General features: G+C 40.2%; 2 protein-coding genes across 2 annotated transcripts; one reads left to right on the top strand and one right to left on the bottom strand.

The window, feature by feature from the left end:
* The first annotated feature begins 1907 nt into the window (after positions 1-1907).
* Positions 1908-16380, top strand: LOC121236055 (WPP domain-interacting protein 2). The gene is made up of 3 exons (XM_041132547.1): positions 1908-2066; positions 2288-3537; positions 15477-16380. The coding sequence occupies exons 2-3, from the start codon at positions 2334-2336 to the stop codon at positions 16214-16216; spliced, it is 1944 nt and encodes a 647-aa protein (XP_040988481.1). The 5' UTR covers positions 1908-2066; positions 2288-2333; the 3' UTR covers positions 16217-16380.
* A 476-nt stretch (positions 16381-16856) lies between these two features.
* On the bottom strand, positions 16857-19823 carry LOC121236056. The gene has a single exon (XM_041132548.1). It carries the CDS (start codon positions 19069-19071, stop codon positions 17233-17235), a length of 1839 nt encoding a protein of 612 aa, XP_040988482.1. The 5' UTR covers positions 19072-19823; the 3' UTR covers positions 16857-17232.
* Between the last annotated feature and the right edge of the window lie 990 nt (positions 19824-20813).

Below are 20813 nucleotides of genomic sequence, written 5' to 3'. Positions count from 1 at the left end.
TTGAGAAATTGATGTATGAATTTTAAGCCCCAAACATATTTATTGGAATGAATAATTAAGATGGGGTTGGCTTGGCTGTTTAATTTATTTCTAGAAAAAAATACACGTGCCCCTCAAACTATTAACAGATTTATAATCACCATAAACTATTAATTTTGATAATCACCTCTTAAACTGACAGAAAACTGTAATATAGATCTTTTCCCTTAGAAAGATAAAATTATCCTAAAACTATTTAGAAAATACCCCTATTATATTTTTTTTATTATTAATTGTATTTATGTCAGATTTTAATAGAAATACATATAGTAATTTTTTGATAAATTAAGAGGATGATTATAAAAATGAATAGTCTGAGAGAAGTGATTTTGATTCATATATATCTAATAAGGAAAATGCTAATTTGACACCTCTTATATTTTAATTTTTTTTTTACTTAATAGTTAAGAAAATAATTATTAGTGTATTGTTTTTTTTATATTTTTTTTAAAAATGTTTAAAAAGTAAAAAATTAAAAAAAATAAAAAGATGAATTTATAATAGCGGCACTTGAATTACCTGGCACTACTCTATCCAATAATGATATGTGTAAGGAAAAGTCTTTTTACAGGCGTTTTTGCGCACCGAAGTGCACAGATAAGCTGACATGGAGTTTTTCTTTCATAAAACGGTTCGTTTCATTTCACTTCTCCACGTTTCTTCTCCTCTCTCTCTCTCTCTCTCCATACTCTAATTTGAATGCCTTGATTAAAGAGCTGAGCTCGTATGCCATTGCTGGCGGTGAAGCTACCAAGAAGAACTAGTTTAGTTTTTCACTTTGTGCTTGTTGCAACTAAGACACTAACGAGAAGATCTAAGCGCCAGCTGATCTCCAATCCCAGCTCAAACTCCTTTCAGGCAGCCACTCAACCCAGTTGGTGTGAAGAAGACGAAAATGCTTTCCTTTCGCGAGACAGAGGTCCCTATCTTGCAAAAGTTCCTCATTTTTTGTCAAATCTTGACTCTTAAAGCCCAGAAATCAACCCCCAAGAGACCATCAAAGACCTTAGTATAATCCCCTTCCCAAGCTTACCAATCTGCTTGTCCTATTACAAATCCCTTCCCCAAGTAGACCATAAAAGACATGCATAATAATTCCTGGAAGCATTCCGATTTGAGAGAAAGAGTACGGCAGCGTTAACAGAACCTTGGGCCACTTGTAAAACCAAAACCAAAATCCAATATCAGTAAAATCTTTCCCAAATAAAATTGATTGAAAAAATATTTTTATGAATCCAACTTATGACTTGAATTTTTTTATTTTTTGCCTGGTTGGATGCAGTGTGGCTGAACCATGCATCATAGATAGACCCACCATGCTAGAGAAAAACCCCACTCATCTGCCTCATCTTCCTCTTTGTCATCACGTTAAGTCAAATTGAAGCTCAAGACCATAACCTCATCTGCTTGTTTATGAGGTAACATTTCTTACAGGTGAAAGTGGGAATCGATCACGCTTAGTCAACTTTTCATTTTTGTTTTCTTCGTTTTTCCAAGATAAGTGTGTCGGTAGCTTTTCTTTCGTGTATCGTGTATCGTGTATCGTGTGTTTTGCTTATTTTCTCTTTTTTTTTTTTTTTTTTATACAACTGATAACAGTTTTAAAATATTAATTGGTACGCGGGTTTGCGCTTGTTCCTAGCAGAATTGTGCATGTAATATATTATAAAAAATATTAATATATATTTTTGGCGCTTGAGAGTTTAATCAATTGCACGTGGTTTGTTCCAGATCGGATGGGCAGCCGGAGTCCTTTGCCCACCACTTTTTTTTTCCGTCTTTGCGTCCTTTGCCCACTAGGTAATCGGCGTGGCCCACTATCTCCATGTGGCCCTTCTTCTCTCCCCCACGTTTCTTTTCGCTCTCTTCTCTTTTTTTAGTTATAATTCCAATAAATATTATCGTTCTCAATATTTTCATGGCTATAAAAATGCAAATCCAACCAAACTTTAGGGTTTCCATGCCCTTCCGTTCATCTATCATCATCTTCAAAGCTTCATTTATTGTGGACAATCATAATATTAACGGTACATGCGCATAGGTCTCTCTCTATCTTTCACATACGCACGTTCTTTAATTCCACTATTTTCAATTCAGTTATCCATTTCCTTGATTTCAACTTTATTGCACTTTCGAATTCCGCCGTCTTTTTACCACAATTATTTGTGCTTGAATTAATAAATTCACAATACGAGATTGGTATTGGATTGGAATTTGATCCTTGTTCACCTTAAATTTGCTCAAACAGTGGTTGATCTTTCTGGGGCTTTGCTATATTGTGGCCATGAGCTGGAATGATACTTCTTGTTCTTGATCTTGATCTTGATCTGACTGAATTGTGGTGGGGGTGGGGTTGTGAGAGCCCCTGGGTGTTGCTTATGGATTCTAGGAGTGAATGTTCGGTTCTTGAATCGGTGGAAGACAATGAAGTAACCCAAGATAGAATGCCGCGTGATGATGACTGTGGTACAAATTCTAATGGGTCTTGTCCTAATGATATTGATAAATTGGTTTCTGTCCAAAATTCTAGTGCCAATACATCAGTGGTGGATACAAAAGGAGATGATCTTGAAAGTGCTCAAGAGTTGAATTCTCCACCACTGAATGCTGAATCTCCTGGTGGGAGTTCACCTGGGAGGACGAAGGGATATGGCTTGAAGAAATGGAAGAGAATTAAGAGAGAGTCTGTTAATTATGCTAGTGCAACTGTAGATACTAGTAAAATTTTGAAGCGGGGTTTGTCTGGTTCTGGGAATCCAACAAAAGCTCAGCATTTTCCTCTTGATATCAAGCAAAATAGTGAGGGTTCGGTAGGATCTGCAAATGTATTGACGACTCTGGAGATTGCTGATGGGTTTGCAATACGTGGTTCAAGTTCAGATTCTAGGTTCGCAGCTGGGTCTGCATTTGCTGCCGGTACAGATTCTGATAACAGTGAGGATCGGAGTAGCAAGTCTTCCACAGCAGCAAGTGCTCCAAAGGTGAGGTATGATCTGCCTGCAGTGTTGGGTCATTTGCGAGAGAAGAATAGGACAAAGAATTTTAGTGGGAAGAGTTCGGGTAATTCAGTGCAAAAGGGTCAGCAGGGAAAGGGACGGACTGAAGGCAGCAAGAAGCCTAGAGAAGAAAGGGTCAAAATTGAGAAGGAAAACTCTCATTCCAGCATGGAATCTGACTCAAGAAGCTCTGATTTTATCTTTGCGCAGGCTGGTTTTACTGCAAGTAATGGAAAGCAAACTGGGAGGCCAATGAATTATGATGGTGAGAATAATGATGAAGCTCATGCGAGTGAACAGCTGTTAAGTGATGAAGTTCAAACTGGTTACAGCAAAGAGAATGTGGTCGAGGTTGAAGATCTTTCACAAGATGATTCCGCTGCAGACTTGTCTTGGGAAGTCAAGGAAGAAAAAAGTGAGAACGATCAGCCCTCAACAGATCAGGATCCTTTGGTTGAGTCTATCTTTAGCCTCCAGTCTGTGCAAGAAGCACTGAAAAAAGGTTTGATTTAACCTCATCGGGACAACTCTGATAGTGTTATTATACTTTATATGCCTTGCTGATGCGCAGTCATTACTGTGCTGCTTTCTGGTCATATGCCGTTTCCTATAAATAAATGTTTTGTTTTTTCCTTATTTTGATGATCCCAGCTGAAAGAGCCCAAATATTGGTTGTATAAAAGTCTCTTTGTTTATTGATAAAAGGAAATATGAAAATCAGTGATGACAGTATAAAAAATTTTTAACAGATAATGCCAAGATATTTACTATATGTGATCGTGATTACACCTCTTACTACACCCGCAAAGAGTTACCCAATTGACCTTTCCTAACCTGTCAGATATCATGATTTGGTTTATAACTCATAGGTTTGGGAAATATTTGATTGAACGGATGCCCAAATTCTTTGTGTAGCATGAGAGAAGGGATTTAGTTTTTTTTAAATATGAGAGAGGCCCAGATTAGATGAACAATGGTAATCAGTTGGCTGGGAGGCAAAAATTTCTTTGGACTCCGTATATACTAGGCAGATCACATTAAGGCATTAGCACTAGAAAGTTAACTCAGATGGGTGGTAGACACTACGGTTGAATTATGACAAGTGAACTTCCATCATGCAATTTATAGTCACAATTTGACCTCCAATAGGGAACTTTGGTCTAGACCTCCTGGAAACTATCAAGAGGATTTTGATTTTTGACTGAGATTTATGAGTATTTGTAGTACGAAGTTGTGGCAGATGTTGGTTGGCATGGCTAGGTAGAGTGCTGTTGGTGTGCAATTCTAATTTCATTGATAAGGTGGGAACGACTTGTAGAACATTTATTGTATATAATCAAATTCAAATTCAGGTTACTAGGCGCTTGGTTCATGTATGGACCTATGAGGGCTATTCGATGTATATTGCTCAAATGATAAAAGGAATTAGACATCAAGTGGTGGTAAATTGTGTCAATTGTGGAATTTTGGCCAACACTTTGTTATGTGGAGAGAAATTGGGCAAGAAAATAAGAAAGACATCCCTGAGCATTTTTTTTTCATAGGTAAACGATTAAATTATTATTAATAAGAATAGGCATAACCCAAGTACAGAGGGGGTATACAAGAGATAACACCTATTTAGGAGGAAGAAAGAGAAACAAGAAACTCATGAATATCAAGACCATTAAAATTTACAGTTTTGGCCCAAAGAAAAAGTGTTCTAACAAATAATAATCTGATCTCCTCCATAGAACGCTCATTGTCTTCAAATGTCCTGTTATTTCGTTCCTTCCAAATGCACCACAGAAGACATATAGGAATCATTTTTCACATTGCTGAAATTTGTTAGATACTGCCAAGATTTATCCAACATGTCAAAAGCTCGACCACTATAGCAGGCATAACCTAGGCTAGTTCTACCCTATTGAATACATCGACCCAAAGTGTTCTAGCAATCTCGCAATGTAGTAGGAGATGGTCCATCGTCTCCCCACTTTGTTTACACATACAACATCATTCCACCACGATCACCCCACGTTTCCGTATCTGTTGTCAAAATCTTCCCCAAAGCCACTGTCCAGGCAAACTGAAAATGTACCTTTCCTAGTAGGTGTCCACCACAAAGTATCAGCTCCTTGAGTGCTCGGTCTCATGGAGTATAAAAGCTGGAAGAAATTCTCAAAGTTGCTAACTTCCCAATCTTAGGCTGCCCTAGTGAAGCTCACATTCCACTGGAATAAATCCCCAACCCTTTCCATGAGTTCGGCCACTGAAGCTTCTTTCTCTCGTGCAATCATGAACAGTTTATGGAATAAGTCCTTGAGAGCTCTGTCACCACACATATGTCGTGCCAGAACTTAATTCTTGAGCCATCTCCCATCACAATTCTAGTATGACGAGCAAAGGCCCCCCACCCTCGCCTGATATGCTTCCATAAACCCACACCATAAGTCCCGCTCACCTCCTTAGAACACCCCCCCCCCCCCCCCCCAAGAGGCCTTCGTATCTAGAATCAATCATCAACTTCCATAGAGCTTCAGGTTCGGTATTATAGCAGCAGAGCCCTTTCACAAGTAAAGCCTGGTTGAACAATCTCAGGTTTCTTACTCCCAAGCCACCATAAGAGATTGGGGAGCATATCGTGCCTCACTTTACCAAATGAAATTTAAATTCATCCCCAAGTCCGCTCTAAAGGAAGTCACGATACAATTTCTCAATGCGTGGTGCCACACTTGCAGGGATTGGGAACAATGATAAAAAATAGTTAGGTAGATTGGAGAGAGTGCTTTTGATTAGAGTAATCCTACTACCTTTTGACAAATACAATCGCTTGCAACCTGCCAGCCTTCGTTCAATCTTCTCAATCACTGCATCCCAAATAATTTTAGCTCGGGAGTTGGCCATCCCTGAGCATGAGGGATTCTTTTTATTTGTGAAGAGGTTATAAATAAGTGTGTTAAGTATGTTCGTATTCTATTTAGAGCTTTCTTTCCTATATATATATATATATTTAGAGCTTTCTTTACTAGGTTGATGTAACATCTGGTTCTAAAATTAATGTGATGTGCACTGTGATTCTTCAATCATATAGACAATTATCATTGCAGGAAGTTTGACGAAATATATTATACTGACCTTACACGAAATCTATAATACCCTTGATTGAGTATAGCTGGGAGGTGAATGTGATCCCATGTTGCATGGGAGGGAGTAGTTCTTGTGATTCATAATGATTTCAAGGGGGCTCTTAGTGTTAAATTGACTAGTCCTTTTGGAATATAAGACTAGATCTAGCTTAGGCTTTTTTTTGGTGTCTATTACAAATGGTATCAAAGTAAATTCTCAATCCTAACCATAAGTATAAACTTAGGGCATGTTTGGGTAATGAGATGAAAATTATATAAATAGTAATGAAATGGTTTGAGTTAAGATGTTTTATTGGGTTTTGAGAAAATGGTGAGAAAAAGTTGAATAAAAATATTATAAAGTTAAAATATTATTAGAATATAATCTTTTAAGATACTTATCAAAATTTTTAGTATAATTTTTGTTTTGAACTTTGAAATAGTATTATTTTTTGTGTTTTGTTTGGAAGTTTGAGAAAGTTGTAATGATTAGGTAATGACTAGATGAAAAAGTTAAAAATTTAAATTGAAAAGTGTTTGTGTTTGAATGATATCTGAGAGGGAAATTATGAGAAGTTTTGAGATAAGATCATCTCACTTCCCAAACAAGCCCTTAAGTCGTGCCACATTTAGAGAATGGCTTGGTGAGGACGTCAAGATTTTTAAGGGGAGATTGTAATGCTACAGATTGAGAATAAGAGAGTAGAGATAGGATCCCACATTGCTTGAGGGAAATTGTTTTACTGTTTATAGTGAATTTTAAGGAACTCCAATTATAAATTTAGTTAGTGCTTTTGGAGTATAAGTCAAGATGTGGTTTTGGTTTTCCTTTGGTCATTATGAATGGAATCCTACATTACAAATGTGAGTAGAGCAGATGGCAGTGGTCGAAGCTCAGCATCTTGCACTTCAGAATCACCACCTATAGCTATCATTTATTTTCACCATGGCTTATGGCTCATTAACCATGACCACTTGTTGCTTTGTTGAAGCCTCGCTTCTGGCTCTATAGTCACATTGATGAAGGAAGAGTGCCAAATGTCATGGAAGGATTAGAGGATTTTGACAAGGATTTTCTTTACAATGATATGGAGTCAAACAAATTGTTATCCACCATATAAAAGGATGGCTTTGGGCATAGGCCCATTCCAAGCTTAAAAGGCCTCCGTGAGAAAGTGGCAGCAAAGTGACTAGTGGTGCTAGGAAATGCTATACATTTGCTTGAAATTGTAGATTCACTTGGAGTAGAGGATCTGAGGAAGAGTAGACTAGAGGATGAAGTTTGCAGTTTATAATTACTCCAAGGATTCCAATTGCCGCATTGACTAGTCCTTTTGGGATATAAATCAAGATGTGGCTTATGCTTTCTTTGTGTTGTTAGGAATGGAATGCCTCATAATTTGGAGGTGGAAGTTCTTGTAGATTATATTTCTGAAGGGTTCTAATTGTGACATGGACTAGTCCTTTTGGAGCATAAACATAAATGTCGCTTGAACTTTGTTTGGGTTGTTATGAATGGCATCAAAGAAAGTCTCCAACCGATAGTGAGTGACTTAAGCCATGGCACCCATAGCAAAATGGTCTAACAAGGAAGATAGAGACTTAAGGGTGGTGAATGGAATTCAAAATTTCCTGGGAGGAAGAAGTTTTGCAGTTTACAATGATTCGAGGAGGCTCTAATTGTCACTTGCAATGCAGTGTATAAGCCTAGATGTGGCTTGGGCTTTTCTTGGATCGTTACAAAATCACTTGCTATGCAGCGTTTAATTGTAATATCCTGGATTTTGTATTAGAAGGTGGTGAATGGGGTCCCATATTGCCTGAAAATGAGACATTTAAGTCCTTTATGATGATTTCAATTGGCTCCAATTGTAAGTTTGACTATTCCTTTTGGAACATGGGCCCAAATGTGGCTTGTGCCCTCCTTGGGTCATTACATTAATGTACAAGGAGGTAGATACAAGAGGGAGAAGAAGCTTGGAGGAGAATATTTCTTAGTCTTTAATGTACAAGGAGGTAGATACAAGAGGAAGAAGATTGGAGGAGAATATCTATTTAGGAAAGAATGAAAGAAAGAGGAAGGGAATGATTAAAATAAGCAACTGAAGCTAGTCAAAGGTTGTATAAGCAAATAATGCACGTTTCTAAATAAGGAATGGTCATATCGTCTGGTCATAAGTTTGGTATATTAGCTTTTACTGCAGGTCTGACTCCATCTTAAGAGTTATCATGAATTTTATTTAGAGACACAGATAGTTTGTGTTCTATTATCACCCATCTTGTTGATTTTATGAAATAAGTTTTGAAGTGGGGAACCTAGATTATCAAGGTGTTGCTTATCCCCAAGGGTTTTTTAGGAGGGGAGTGGTGCCTCAAGAAGCACAGTTGAGGGAGTATCTAGGGCCCGTCTTCATTCCCTATGGGCTTCACCATTTTCTTTTTTCTGTGGAATCTAAGTCTTTAGCCCTTCATTATGTGATTTATATATGTTGTAATGCTGTCATAGTTTATTGTGGAATATAGAGGCCCTGACCTTGGAATAACTATATAAAGACTCTGTGCCTCTTTATTCTTTTGAAATATCATGTTTTATGCTGAAGTTTCTTGTGTCTTTTAATCTACAAAATGGTTGTTAATGAAAATTTAGGCTATGGTAGAGTTTGTGTCATTCTGATGCACATACCCCATCGTTGTGCTAATTGGTGCTGGCTTACTCTCACACATAAGAACAAGTGAAAAGGATCATGATAGTATTAAGGGCCCATTGGGGTACTATCGAAATCGGTTTTGACAATACGTACTCAATTCAATCTGTTGTAGAACTTCTCTCCTCTTAAGTGCTAAAAATAATGTTAAGATGAGATGAGATAAGATGGGTTGAGAAAATCTGTGAAACCAAATGGGACCAGTTCTATGAATTTGATTACTATTTTCTGATGAAGTCAATAAGGGGCAAGGTTTGAGGTGTCAAGCGTTCCAATGTGATGTTTCCACCTTTTTTGTTCAGGTTTAATAATAAATCTATGTTCTTGAATCACACAATTTAGTACAGCATGAAAAATTTGACAAAGACTAGATAGGTTTATATGTGTTCGTTTCATTTTATTCCAATTGCAATTGTATCAAACTGGTTTCTCTTCTTTTGATTCCGATGGTGGTTATAGGCATTTGACGGCATTCTCTCTGGCAACATTGGAAGGAAAATGCCTTCCACGAAATGTGTTATTATTGAATCTAATTTGTTTGAGGTGTTAAGGGATGGACGGTATGTGCATCTTATTGAGAAATGATGGAAAGTTGTAAAAAATATGAGCTTGGGGCTAGGGACACTACAATGGTTTTCTAAAGACTTGGAGGAGTGTCTGAAGGTTGAGGGAAAGGGTTTTTACACTACTCATCGGGATGGGGATAAGGCTTATATTGCACAACGCTGCACTAATTCCAGGGGAGTGTACATGGCTTTTGTGGAGTATGGTGGGGGGGAACGTTGGAGTTTCATATTTATACCAAGGGACAGGGATAGAATGGGCTGGAGAAAATTAGTGGTGGCGTTGAAGGAAGCTAGAAGTGTTGGAGGTTCTGAGCGGCTGTTACCACCAACGACGACATCGCAAACTTCAAATTTTCGATCATACAGGGAGGTTCTCCAAGGTAGCAAAGAGATGGAGAGGCCTTGAGACGTGAAGTGTGCAGCGACAATAGGTATGTCGAGGTCAAGTGGCGCCACTTTTATGGTTGGTGCTCAGTTAAGTGAAGGGGGTAGCAGAGAAGCTGCTGGCTTGAAAGAGGAAAATTTGTTGCAGATATTGTTTGAAATGGAGAGTCAACTGGGAGAGCTGACTAATAAAGTATCTTGGTTAAAACAGTGCGTTGAGGTGCAAGGAGAGGTGGGCTTGGGCCTGGGCCATGGAGTGAGTGCATAAGACTTAAGGGGCAGTGTTGTGGGCTTAAGAGACAGGGTGTTCTAGTCCAGTCCAACGAGCCCAATGGAAACACACAGCTGAAGGGCAAGGGCAAGGAACTGGGACAAGGAGATGGGCCTTAGCCCACGGGAAGGGTTTCTGCCCAAAAGAAATCAGGCCATGTCTGGAGGAGGACTCAGGTGGAAGCTGGCCCGTCGATGAGTGGGCCCAAGCCACCGTTCCCGGCGAGGACTTAGGCAACCTTGCCGAGGATTGTCGTACCACTAGCGGAGGCTACAAAGCTGGCGGTAACTTCAACAGTGCATGGCGCCATCAGTTTGTGCAACTACAACGTTCTATATTCCCCAAATGCATCGGAACCTGCACAGAAAGGTGCAACGGTGGTCGTTGGCACATCCATTACGTCAAAACAGTGGATTAGATCGCTGGGGATTGAAGATTCAGTAGAGGAGGTTGCGAACCCACTAGTTGGGTCCAATCCCCCGTGTGGGCAATTTCAAGATACAACATCGGTGGCTGCACAGACCTCTTTGCTTGTCGTCGGCTACCCCCCAGGCATGACTCAGGTAATGGTCCCAACGTTAGAGGTGGTAGATGGGGATATGGAGGCTCGGGAGGTTGAGAACGAGGTGTTTTTTGGGAAGGAACTAGAGGAAGAGGAGTTGGTAGAGAATCTATCAGGGGGGTGCCCCCGATGGAAATTTCTCCATTGTTAAGTGAGTTGACTACGCCAAAGGAGGGGATGTAGTTGCTGGAAATGGTTGGGGGGTTGATGGAAGTAGAGGAGTTTCAACAGAGGTATTGAAAGGTGCTGGGTAGATGGATTGTTCTTCAGAGATGGTGGTTAGCAAGGTAGAGGGTGACAAGGAAGCGATGGGCAGTCCCATCCCGTTATGCACTATCTCTTCAAAGCCTGCTTACAGATTCACGTCGGACTGGGTGCTAAAAAGTGGAGGAAGTTCAAGAGACTGTGGGGATATCTTGTGTTGGATTTGAAGAGCAGTTTAAGGCTTTTCTTATAGCGGTTGAAGCAGGAAGATTCACGGCACTGAAATCAGCAGTAAAATGGGACAGGGAGTTGAAACGTCTACAAAGTTCTATTAATTATGATAATAAGGAGGGAAGTGTGAGGAGGGACAGGTTGAAAGGGTGGGGGGCATGGTCATCTTATGAAGTCTAAAATCCTTTCTTGGAATGTAAGGGGGATCAACGACGTTAACAAACGTCTTCGCATTAGATCCCTTCTTCGTAGCTGGAAATTGACTTTGTGTGCCTTCAAGAGACTAAGTTGAGTTGTATTGATAGAAATATTATTCGTAGTTTGTGGGGTTGCTCTTTTGTGGTGTGGTGTTATCTAGCTCCATTAGGCGCTTCAGGAGGTGTGTTGTTGATGTGGGATAAGAGAGTGGTGGAGTTGGTAGAGGATTGTATTGGGTATTATTCAGTGGTTGTCTCTCTAAAAAAATTGAGGATGGGTGGAGGTGGGCTTTTGCGGGCGTGTATGGGCCTAATGTGGATAAAGATAGAAGTTTTTTGTGAGAGGAATTGGTGGGTTTATATTCTTTACGGGATTTACCTTGGTGTTTATGTGAAGATTTTAATATTGTTCGGTTCCCCAATGAGAGGGCGGGGGCATCTACGTTGACAGGGGCTATGGAAGATTTCTCGGAACTGATTTTTTATTTAAATCTTGTGGACCTCCCTTTGGTAGGGGGCTTATACTTGGTCCAATAGTATAGGGTGGTCAAGACTGGATAGATTTCTAGTCTCTTCTTCTTTGGAGACGCATTTCCTAATTTATGTCAGAAGAGGTTGCCGTGGAGAAGGTAAGGACTTGGTGGGCTGATTATTCTTTTGATGGTACCTCCAACTTTATTGTGGCGGGTAAACTTAAAACCCTTAAGACTGATTTAAAGAAATGGAATGATGAAGTTTTTAGACATACGGAAGTGCAGAAAAATCTTCTTTGGGACGAGTTGCATGCATTGGAGGAGGGGGAGGATAATGAGGAGTCTTTGTCAAGAAAGAATGTAGTTGTAGCTGAAATTGAGAAAGTTTTGTTGATGGAAGAAATATCTTGGAGGCAAAAATCTAGGACGCTTTGGTTGAAGGAGGGGGACAAATGCACTAAGTTTTTTCACTAGGTGGCTAATTCTCATAGGTGCAATAATGCCATTGAGGTTCTCCACTCTGGCTCAAATGTGTTTCATTCCCCTGAAGAGATTCAAGATCATATTGTGCAGTACTACGAAGACTTCCTTGCTGAAACTGCAGAATGGCGACCCAAACTTGATGGTTTGAACTTTGACCAGCTTGATTCGGGTGTAGCAAGCTGGTTGGAGAGGTTGTTTGATGAAGAGGAGGTGCATCTAGTGGTGAGAGGCATGTGCAAAGATAAAACCCCGGGCCCAGATGGGTTTTCTATGGTTTTCTTTCAAGAGTGTTGGGATATAGTGAAGGAAGAAGTGATGCAGGTTTTTCATGATTTCCATACTTTTCACAAGTCTGAGAAGTCACTAAATGCTACTTTCATTGCTCGTATCCCGAAGATAGCTGGAGCCTATGAATTGAAAGGCTTTCGTCCTATTAGTTTGGTAGGTGGGATCTATAAAATCATATCAAAGGTGTTAGCCAACCGAATGAGTATGGTGATGGATAGACTCATTTCTAAACCTCAAAATGCTTTTGTTCGGGGCCGGCAAATCTTGGATTTAGTTCTGATTGCTAATGAGAGTTTGGACAGCCGGATAGGGCTTACGACCACGTGTGTTGGGATTCTCTCTTTTATATGCTCAAGAGATGTGGCTTTGGGGACAGGTGGTTTGAATGGATCAAACATTGTGTTTCAACTGCTTCGTTTTTAGTATTAGTCAATGGTAAATCGTGTGGATTTTTTCAGACTTCGAGGGGTTTGAGACTAGGGGACCCGTTATCCCATTTTCTTTTTTCATTGTTATGGAGGCATTAAGTCTAATGGTGGAGGCTCCAGTAAGGGGGGCTTTATTGCTGGTTTTTCGGTGGGCAACAATAATAATGGTGTTAGTTCCATTTCCCACTTATTATTTGCGGACAATACTCTTATTTTTTGTGATGCAGATTGTGGTCAGATTCAAGCCTTAAGGGCTGTTTTGTTGTGTTTTGAAGTGGTTTCGGGACTCAAGGTGAATTTGGGGAAGTCAGAACTGGTACCGGTGGGGGACGTGAGGAATATTAACTTTCTTGCGGACTTGCTAGGCTGCAAAGTTGCCTCTCTTCATATGAAACATCTTGGGCTTCCTTTGGGGGCATCTTTCAAAGTAAAGAGTATTTGGGACGGTTTGGTAGAGAAGATTGAGAAAAGATTGTCGAGTTGGAAGCGGTTATATCTATCAAAATGGAGGAGATTAACACTTATCAAAAGCACCCTCTCCAATCTTCCTACTTACTATCTTTCTCTATTTCCATTGCTGGTGGGAGCAGCAAACTGGATGGAAAAATTGTTTAGAGCATTTTTGTGGGGTGGCATGGGGGAGGAGAACAAATTTCATCTTTTGAGTTGGCAAAGGGTGAGCTGTCCGCTTGTGAATGGTGGTTTGGGAATGCGAAATTTGAGTATTTTTAACAAGGCATTATTAGGAAAGTGGTTGTGGAGATATCAAATGGAAGGGAACTCGTTGTGGAGAGAGGTTATTGATGGGAAGTTTGAAAGTGAGTGGGGGGGATGGTGCTCTAAGGGGGGTAGGGGGCCGTACCTCAAGTTCAAGGTGGGTCAGGGAGCAAGAACCCGTTTTTGGTTCGATGTATGGTGTGGCAAGAGACCTCTTTACACTGTTTTTCCAGTCGTTTACAGCTTGGCTAGAAACTAGCAGGCAGCAGTTTCAGAGGTGTTGTCTCGTGTAAATGGAACTGTACTTTGGAATGTTACTTTCACTAGAAATGCTCAAGATTGGGAACTTGATGAGCTTGAAGGTTTTTTCAGCTACTTGTATTCAGTGAAGTTGGGAGGTAATAGGAGTGATCACATGCTGTGGAAACATACGGGGAGCAAGAAGTTTACTGTTATATCGTTTTACAAGGTTTTGACAATCCAACAGCCTAACTATTTTCCATGGAAGAGCATATGGAGGGTTTTTGTGCCGTCTAAAGTCGTTTTTTTTACATGGACAGCTGCGCTTGGGAAGATTTGACGGTGGACAATCTACGGAAGCGTGGTGTGGTTGTTTTGGAGTGGTGCTTCATGTGTAAGAGGAATGGGGAGTCGATTGATCATTTACTTTTACATTGCGACGTGGCTAGGGAGTTATGGGCTGGCATTCTTAGTAGAGCTGGGCTGTGTTGGGTTATGCCTAAGAGTGTGGCGGATCTACTAGCATGCTGAAATAGGCATCTTAATAGCTCTCAACTGGCAGCAGTGTGGCGGATGATACCTTTGTGCTTAATGTGGTGTTTATGGATGGAAATGAATGATAGGTGTTTCAACAACAAGGAGCGTACAGTGGGAGAAATCTGGAATTTATTTGTATTCTCTCTTTTATAGTGGTTTTTTGCTATTGTACTAAAGGGCAGGAATGTTCATGAGTTTTTGTCTACTTTTCAGCTTTCTAGAATGTAATTAGGTGCCTCATTTTGTATACTTCATGTGCACAGGCATTGCCAAGTTTCACTCGATTCAATAAAATTTCTTATAAAAAAAAAAAGAAAACTGCTGAAAATAAACCTGACAGTTATTGGCAAGGGGAATGAGGGTACAAGCTCAGAGTGTGCAAGCCTCATGTATGTACGTGTGTATGTGTATGTATGTGGGAATGCATGCTATCTAAATAAAGAATGTAAGTATACGTAGGAATGTATGCTATCTAAATAAAGAATGCTCAGATTGTCGTCATAGGTTCGGTGTATTAGTTTTTACTGCAGGCCTGATACCATCTTAAGAGGATTTTTTGGATTTTCTTTCTGGAGAATGTTTGTGTTCTATCATTGCCCATCTTGCTGATTTATTTAATAAGTTTGAAGTGGAGAATCCAAACTATCAGTGTGTTGCTTATCCCCAGGGAGTTTTGGAGAGGAGAGGGGAGGGGAGGGGAGTGGAGCAGAGCGGAGCCTCAAGAAGCACCGGTGAGAGGAGGATCCTGGGTCTCTCTTCATTCCCTATGGGGTTAACCATTTTCTTTTTTCTGTTGAGCCTAAATCTTTAACCCTTTGTTCTGTGCAATGATATTTGTTGTACTGTAGGCATAGTTATTTTGTATATAGATGACATGACCTTGGAATAACTCTATAAAACGTCCATGCCTCATTATTCGTTTGGAGCTGCATGTTTTATGCTCAAGTTGTGTCCTTCCACTTGAGAAAGGGTTCTTAATGAAATTTTAGGCTTTGGCCGTTTTTTGTTAACATTTCAAGGTATTAGAATTATTGCCACACTATTGCAGAAGTTCATAAACTAAGGGAGATCGGAAAGGAACCTACATCACTGCATGACAGTTCAACTACCGGTGGTGGTGTGCCAGCAGTTTTCACTACTACAGATCCAAAGAACCGCATGCCAAGCTCATCTGACCAACTGGGATTTGAAAAGATTAGACAAACTACTTTGTCATCCTTGGAAGTCGAAGTATTAAGCTTGACAAAGGTAAAATCTTTGGAGAGCAAATTGGAGGAGACAGGGGCTATACTTGAGGCGAAGGACTGCAGGATCGCTGAACTTGAAGCCACAATAAGCAGTAGCAAGTCTCCAAAGGAAGAATCCAGTAGCAACATAGGGTTACAGGAGGAAAAATATAGAGAGAGAGAGACTGAGCTTGAGGGTCTCGTCAAGCAAAAGATTGAAGCCGAGGTTAAGTACCTAGCATTGATGGGGACAATACAGATAATGAAGGCTGCTGCGGCTGATCAATTCTCAGAAGAACAAAATGCTCTGGCTGAGGGGCAAGCGCTGGTTGTGAACAAAAATGGAGACTTAGAAAGCAAGGCCAGGATGCTTAAAAAACAAGCAGAGGATTTAGATCAGTGTTGTGAAGATATAATAGAGGCTGGAGAGGTTTCGAAGATGCAGAAAGGGGTATGTAAGCTGACATTTCGCATTTCCATAAAGTTGATATTGCTTGTTATGGTGTTCCGGCTTTTCGTCTTGCAGTTATTGCCCCCACCTGGATCGGTGGTACCAACCTGAGTCTGAGAACAGTAGATCCTTTTTTGTGCAATGTCAAAGTATCTAGCCAAATACTTGAATGGTAAAGTTCAATGTTATTATGCAGAAGTTTTTCGTCTTCCTTGTCAGTTGGGGGTGATGGAGCTGTAATAACGGTTTTATTATGACAAATTGTGCATTTTTCATCTAGTGTTGCCACAAAGAAATTTGCGAACAAGAGTGTTTATTTTAAGGAAAATTTTATACATCACATTATTACAACTGACTATGAAACTTTTTACTATTATTCAATATTTTTTCATTATTTTTTCACAAAATATTTGAGATCACCTCAAATATTCTTGCAAGTTAAGTTATGGTTACATGAGGTTTTCTGGGTAGAGAATTGTCGAAAATGTCTCTCTCTCTCCATCCCAAAAAATTGGCTCCAGCTGTTCTGGACCTCCACTGCTTGGCGCTTTTTTCTTGGCCTCAAACGCACAAGCAAATATAATATTTCAGAGATCAAGTCAGAAGGCCTTTCGGCACTGATAAAAAATTTACACAACCAACTATTGAGACCCAGAAAGAGCATAACAAAATTAATAATCAACGAATTAAAAACAGTCCAAAATAATGAATACTAACTGATAATAACAACATTAATTAATGGAAAAAATGGAGTGTGAAATAAAAGAACCAAGAAGAACCGAACTAATGTAATGCGGATTTAAATTCCTTACAACTTCCTCATCCTAGAGGTCAAAGACACATGCAAAGCCCTTTCTGGATCTCTTCTTATCTCTTGAGAGCGAGCCTGCTGTCCATGACGAAAATAAGCAAAAAAGGAAAAGACTTCAAAGACCACTAGACAAAACATCGAAGAACCAAGAGGCCGGGTTCCACGGTAGCTGTTTTCATTACTGCTAATCAAATATCGTACAAAAAAAAAAAAAAAAAAATTGACTGAATATAAGAAGCCAAAATTATCAAAGACTGAACTTGAACTGACCGACTGAATTGTTAAGAGGAAGAATTATAAACTAGCTGCTGAAAGTTCAGTCAAACATATTAAAGATAGACTCAACGATACCTTCTTCAACCTCCATAGCAGGAAGGTCGTTAAGATCAAAACCCAAAATCCTTCGACCAGTCTGACTGGCTTCTCCAGGTGATGTTACTTGGCTAGATTGAGCTTTAGCTTCTCCAGTTGATGTTACTTGGCTAGATTGAGCTGTAGCTTCTTCAGGCGACGTTAATCGACTGGATATTTGAGCTTTAGCTTCTCCAGGCGACGTTAATTTACTGGAGTCAATTTCCACAGGGCCGGTCCAAGGACTTGATCCCTTGTGACCCCCGAGTGCCTGACCTGTTGGGAAGGCCTCGACGTTGCAAATCTTGCATTGGTGCGTGCTTCCTGCAAGCACAGTTTTTGTTCCATCCACTTGGGTAATTAGGTTGGCACAGTTTCCATAATATTCGGTAGCTGAGTCATTTGCAGATACATATTCATTCATATTCTGGATGTACTTCAATTTGTTATGGCTGGACATATGACCTCCCAAAGCTTGGTGTGTTGGGAATGATTTATTGCATAGACTGCACGTATATCTACTGGGTGCCAGCGGAAACTGATTGTGACTTCGATCGGCAGCATCTCCCAGTGCTTTCAAGCCTAACAGTTTAGTCTCTCTCTTCTTTCTATTTCTGATCATCATCTTCACCGAGATTTCGTCTTTGGGAAAGAGATCACCGTTACCAGAGTCGTTTCTATTCAAGTCTTTATGCGCAGTAGTTTCGTCCCTGTAATAGTAATTTCTAGGCCAGTCTTCATTAACCCATAATTTCGTTCTCATCTTCGGTGGAGCAGTTTCTAGCATAGCCTTTCCTTTCCCTTTGTCTTCATTAATACTTTTGTATAGAACTTCACGTCGGCTTCCAGCTTCATCAGTCCTAATTAGCTTATCGTTCCTCGATGGAAAATTCCATGCGTCGGTCAGGGCCGAATCGATGTTAGCGGCCTTAGGATCAAAGTTGTCCATTAATCTTTTCTCTGGATTAGCATTAGCCAGCATCATGAGATCATGGATAGCTTCTTCCATCCCCTCCTCCTCTAGACCCTGGGGAAGACCAGAAACGTAACCGCTGGTGGAGGCGGGGATGCTTTTCCGGCCTCTCTTGCCAGTGGACTTCCAGCAGAATAGAGAAGCTGACAAATCAACCAAGACGGGTGCCTCCGTAGTAGTAAAATTTGCAGCAGCAGTACCAATCTTATCATCCGATGGTGTTGAGGACGAAGAGCTTGCACTGTTTCTCTCCGTTGGAGGGGGTAGAACTCCCCTCCATTCCCTTCCAGGATGAGATCTCATGTGGCCAAACAAAGCTTTCATGGTCGGGAATTTTTTCCCGCAAACGTAGCATGTGGGTTCGCCCATGATCGCAACGCTAGCATTGGTTTTGGCTCTACTAGCGTTGGAAAGATCGCCAGCGGCGGTGGGGTGCTTCTTGAACTTTGGCTTCTGAATCTTGTCGAGAAGCTCCTTGTTTCTGGCTTGGACATGCATTCTTGTGTGACCGCCAAGGGCTTTACCAGAACCAAAAACTTTATTGCAAATGTTGCAGACGAGAGGGAATTCTTTTGCAAGTGCAAAAGCTTGTTCTTCTACTCGTTCATGATCGAAAGGGTCAGCCTTGATGCGAGGGAAACATTTTGCAGCTGCAGGAGGGTGTTGTTCACGTTCAAACTGGTCCGACTCGGCCTTGGAAATCTTCAGCTTGATGCAAAGCCTGCCATTCCCGCTGGTATTCTCGCCCAAAACCCTTGACCTTGAGTAGTCTGCGTTCTCCTCCTCGCATGGCATGTTAGGATGAATCTGACTCTCTTGATTTTCATCCATTACCTGAATATAATCATGTGAAGAAGAAGACCAGCAGATCTCTCGTGGGACGGTACGACAGAGCAGGAGACGAGGTATTAGTCCGAAAACAAACGACGACTAGAAGATTCAAATCAATAACGGTAGCTTAGCTAACAAGAAAACAGATCGACTTTGGTTTTTTTGGTTCCTCGAAGATTATGAGGAGTACGAAGATAAGAAAATACTGCTCCCGAATATACGAAGAAGATTGAGGTGAAAATGTTTAATTTTGGAAGCTAAAAGCAATCAAAGAGAAAAGAAGAATCAGGTAAATTAGTAAGGGAGAAGAAAAGGAAGGAAGGAGAAAAGAGAGGCGAAGAGAGAGTAGGAAGGGGTCGGGTCTCTCTGTATAGCTTGTTTGGAAAATTGAGAGAGAATGTCACGTTCGTAGTCCCTCTGCCTCTTCTTGGCCTGCTCCCACAAATATACCAACCCCTTTGGATTCTCCTTTGGATTATGGATGAGGCCATTTTAGAATTAATAGACGCAGGCGCGCCCACTGATATGGTACTACGTACTAGTACGCGCTATCTATCAGGCTCTATCTCACATTTTTATTCTCGATTTGTCTTTCGGAGCTCCGCGGAATTAGGAAACCCCGAGAATCTCTTCACTCTTGTTTGCAGTATATTGATGATTGCATTAATAGCTCCATGATTTTCCCAAAATCATAATTATATACATGTATATATATGCTTTTATTTCTTGGGATTTCTGCTTTACGCCCACCACAAATCTTCCGATTGGGAGATCATGCTTACACGCTTTCAATGAGATTTGCTTTTAAAACTCGAGCTTATTTCCATTCTAGCGTGCTTACACGCTTTCAATGAGATTTGCTTTTAAAACTCGAGCTTATTTCCATTCTAGCGTACGTCTGTCATCATCACTTTCCATCTTTAGTTAGCGTCTATTAACTGTTTTTTATATAAAAACAATTTATCTTTTCAACATTTTTTTGACCTATTATTAATTAATTGATACTCAGATAGAATATAATAAATAATCTAATAATTAAATCATAGGATCATGAAAATATGGTTAATAAAACAGATAAGATGATAGTATTACTATTTTATATATGCATATAAACTCCATGCACTAAAAAATGAGATAAGGGTATAGTATTCCGATATTGAATCCCCTTACCTCTAATTCCATTATTTTCTTTATGAAAAAAAAAAAAAGAAAAAAAAAAGAAATCTCGAATTTTCCTTATAATTTAGTTAACCATCACCATGACTATAATGCAAGATGCTAAAGGATTTAATTGTTAATCAGCTCATCGACTCAAGCTAGCGTTCTTGCTTGTATAGTTGTATTTATATCAGATATTGTATATCACCCTACGTTGAAAGTAGTTATGACATAATATTTAAATTACAAATGATATTCCTAGATTAGATGTGACTCATGCATGCTTATCATCTTTCACTCGAATTTCAGCTTGTTCCTTGGGATCAGGTACCAAGGCAGCTTCGCTAGCGCCACTACGCACGGCCCCTCCCACAATCCCGATGTTGAACGGACGTTGAGATTGGAAATAAGGTAGCGAAGTGAATGATGGTGCCATTGATCAACAGAAACGCGTTCCCCCAAGCAAAGCAGAAGGTGAATTGAGTGAAGAGGAAGATGAGGACAAGGATACTAGCGACTCTTAGTTGGGGTTGCAGCAGTAAAGGACAGATCCTTGACACATAAGAAGTAATATGGATGAAATT

The sequence above is a fragment of the Juglans microcarpa x Juglans regia genome, chromosome 6D (assembly GCF_004785595.1).
Source record: "Juglans microcarpa x Juglans regia isolate MS1-56 chromosome 6D, Jm3101_v1.0, whole genome shotgun sequence".
In the NCBI taxonomy this organism is placed as follows: domain Eukaryota; kingdom Viridiplantae; phylum Streptophyta; class Magnoliopsida; order Fagales; family Juglandaceae; genus Juglans; species Juglans microcarpa x Juglans regia.
The sequence above is the reverse complement of the archived record's forward strand: the minus strand, read 5'-3'. Positions and strand labels throughout refer to the sequence as shown.

What these genes read in the sequence shown, in the direction of transcription:
- LOC121236055 (XM_041132547.1), top strand. Translation starts at nt 2,334, where the DNA reads ATGATACTTCTTGTTCTTGATCTTGATCTTGATCTGACTGAATTGTGG. An exon ending in GCAAGAAGCACTGAAAAAAG is followed by an intron (nt 3,538 to 15,476) that starts GTTTGATTTAAC and finishes ACACTATTGCAG; the next exon opens with AAGTTCATAAACTAAGGGAG.
- LOC121236056 (XM_041132548.1), bottom strand. Translation starts at nt 19,071, where the DNA reads ATGGATGAAAATCAAGAGAGTCAGATTCATCCTAACATGCCATGCGAG.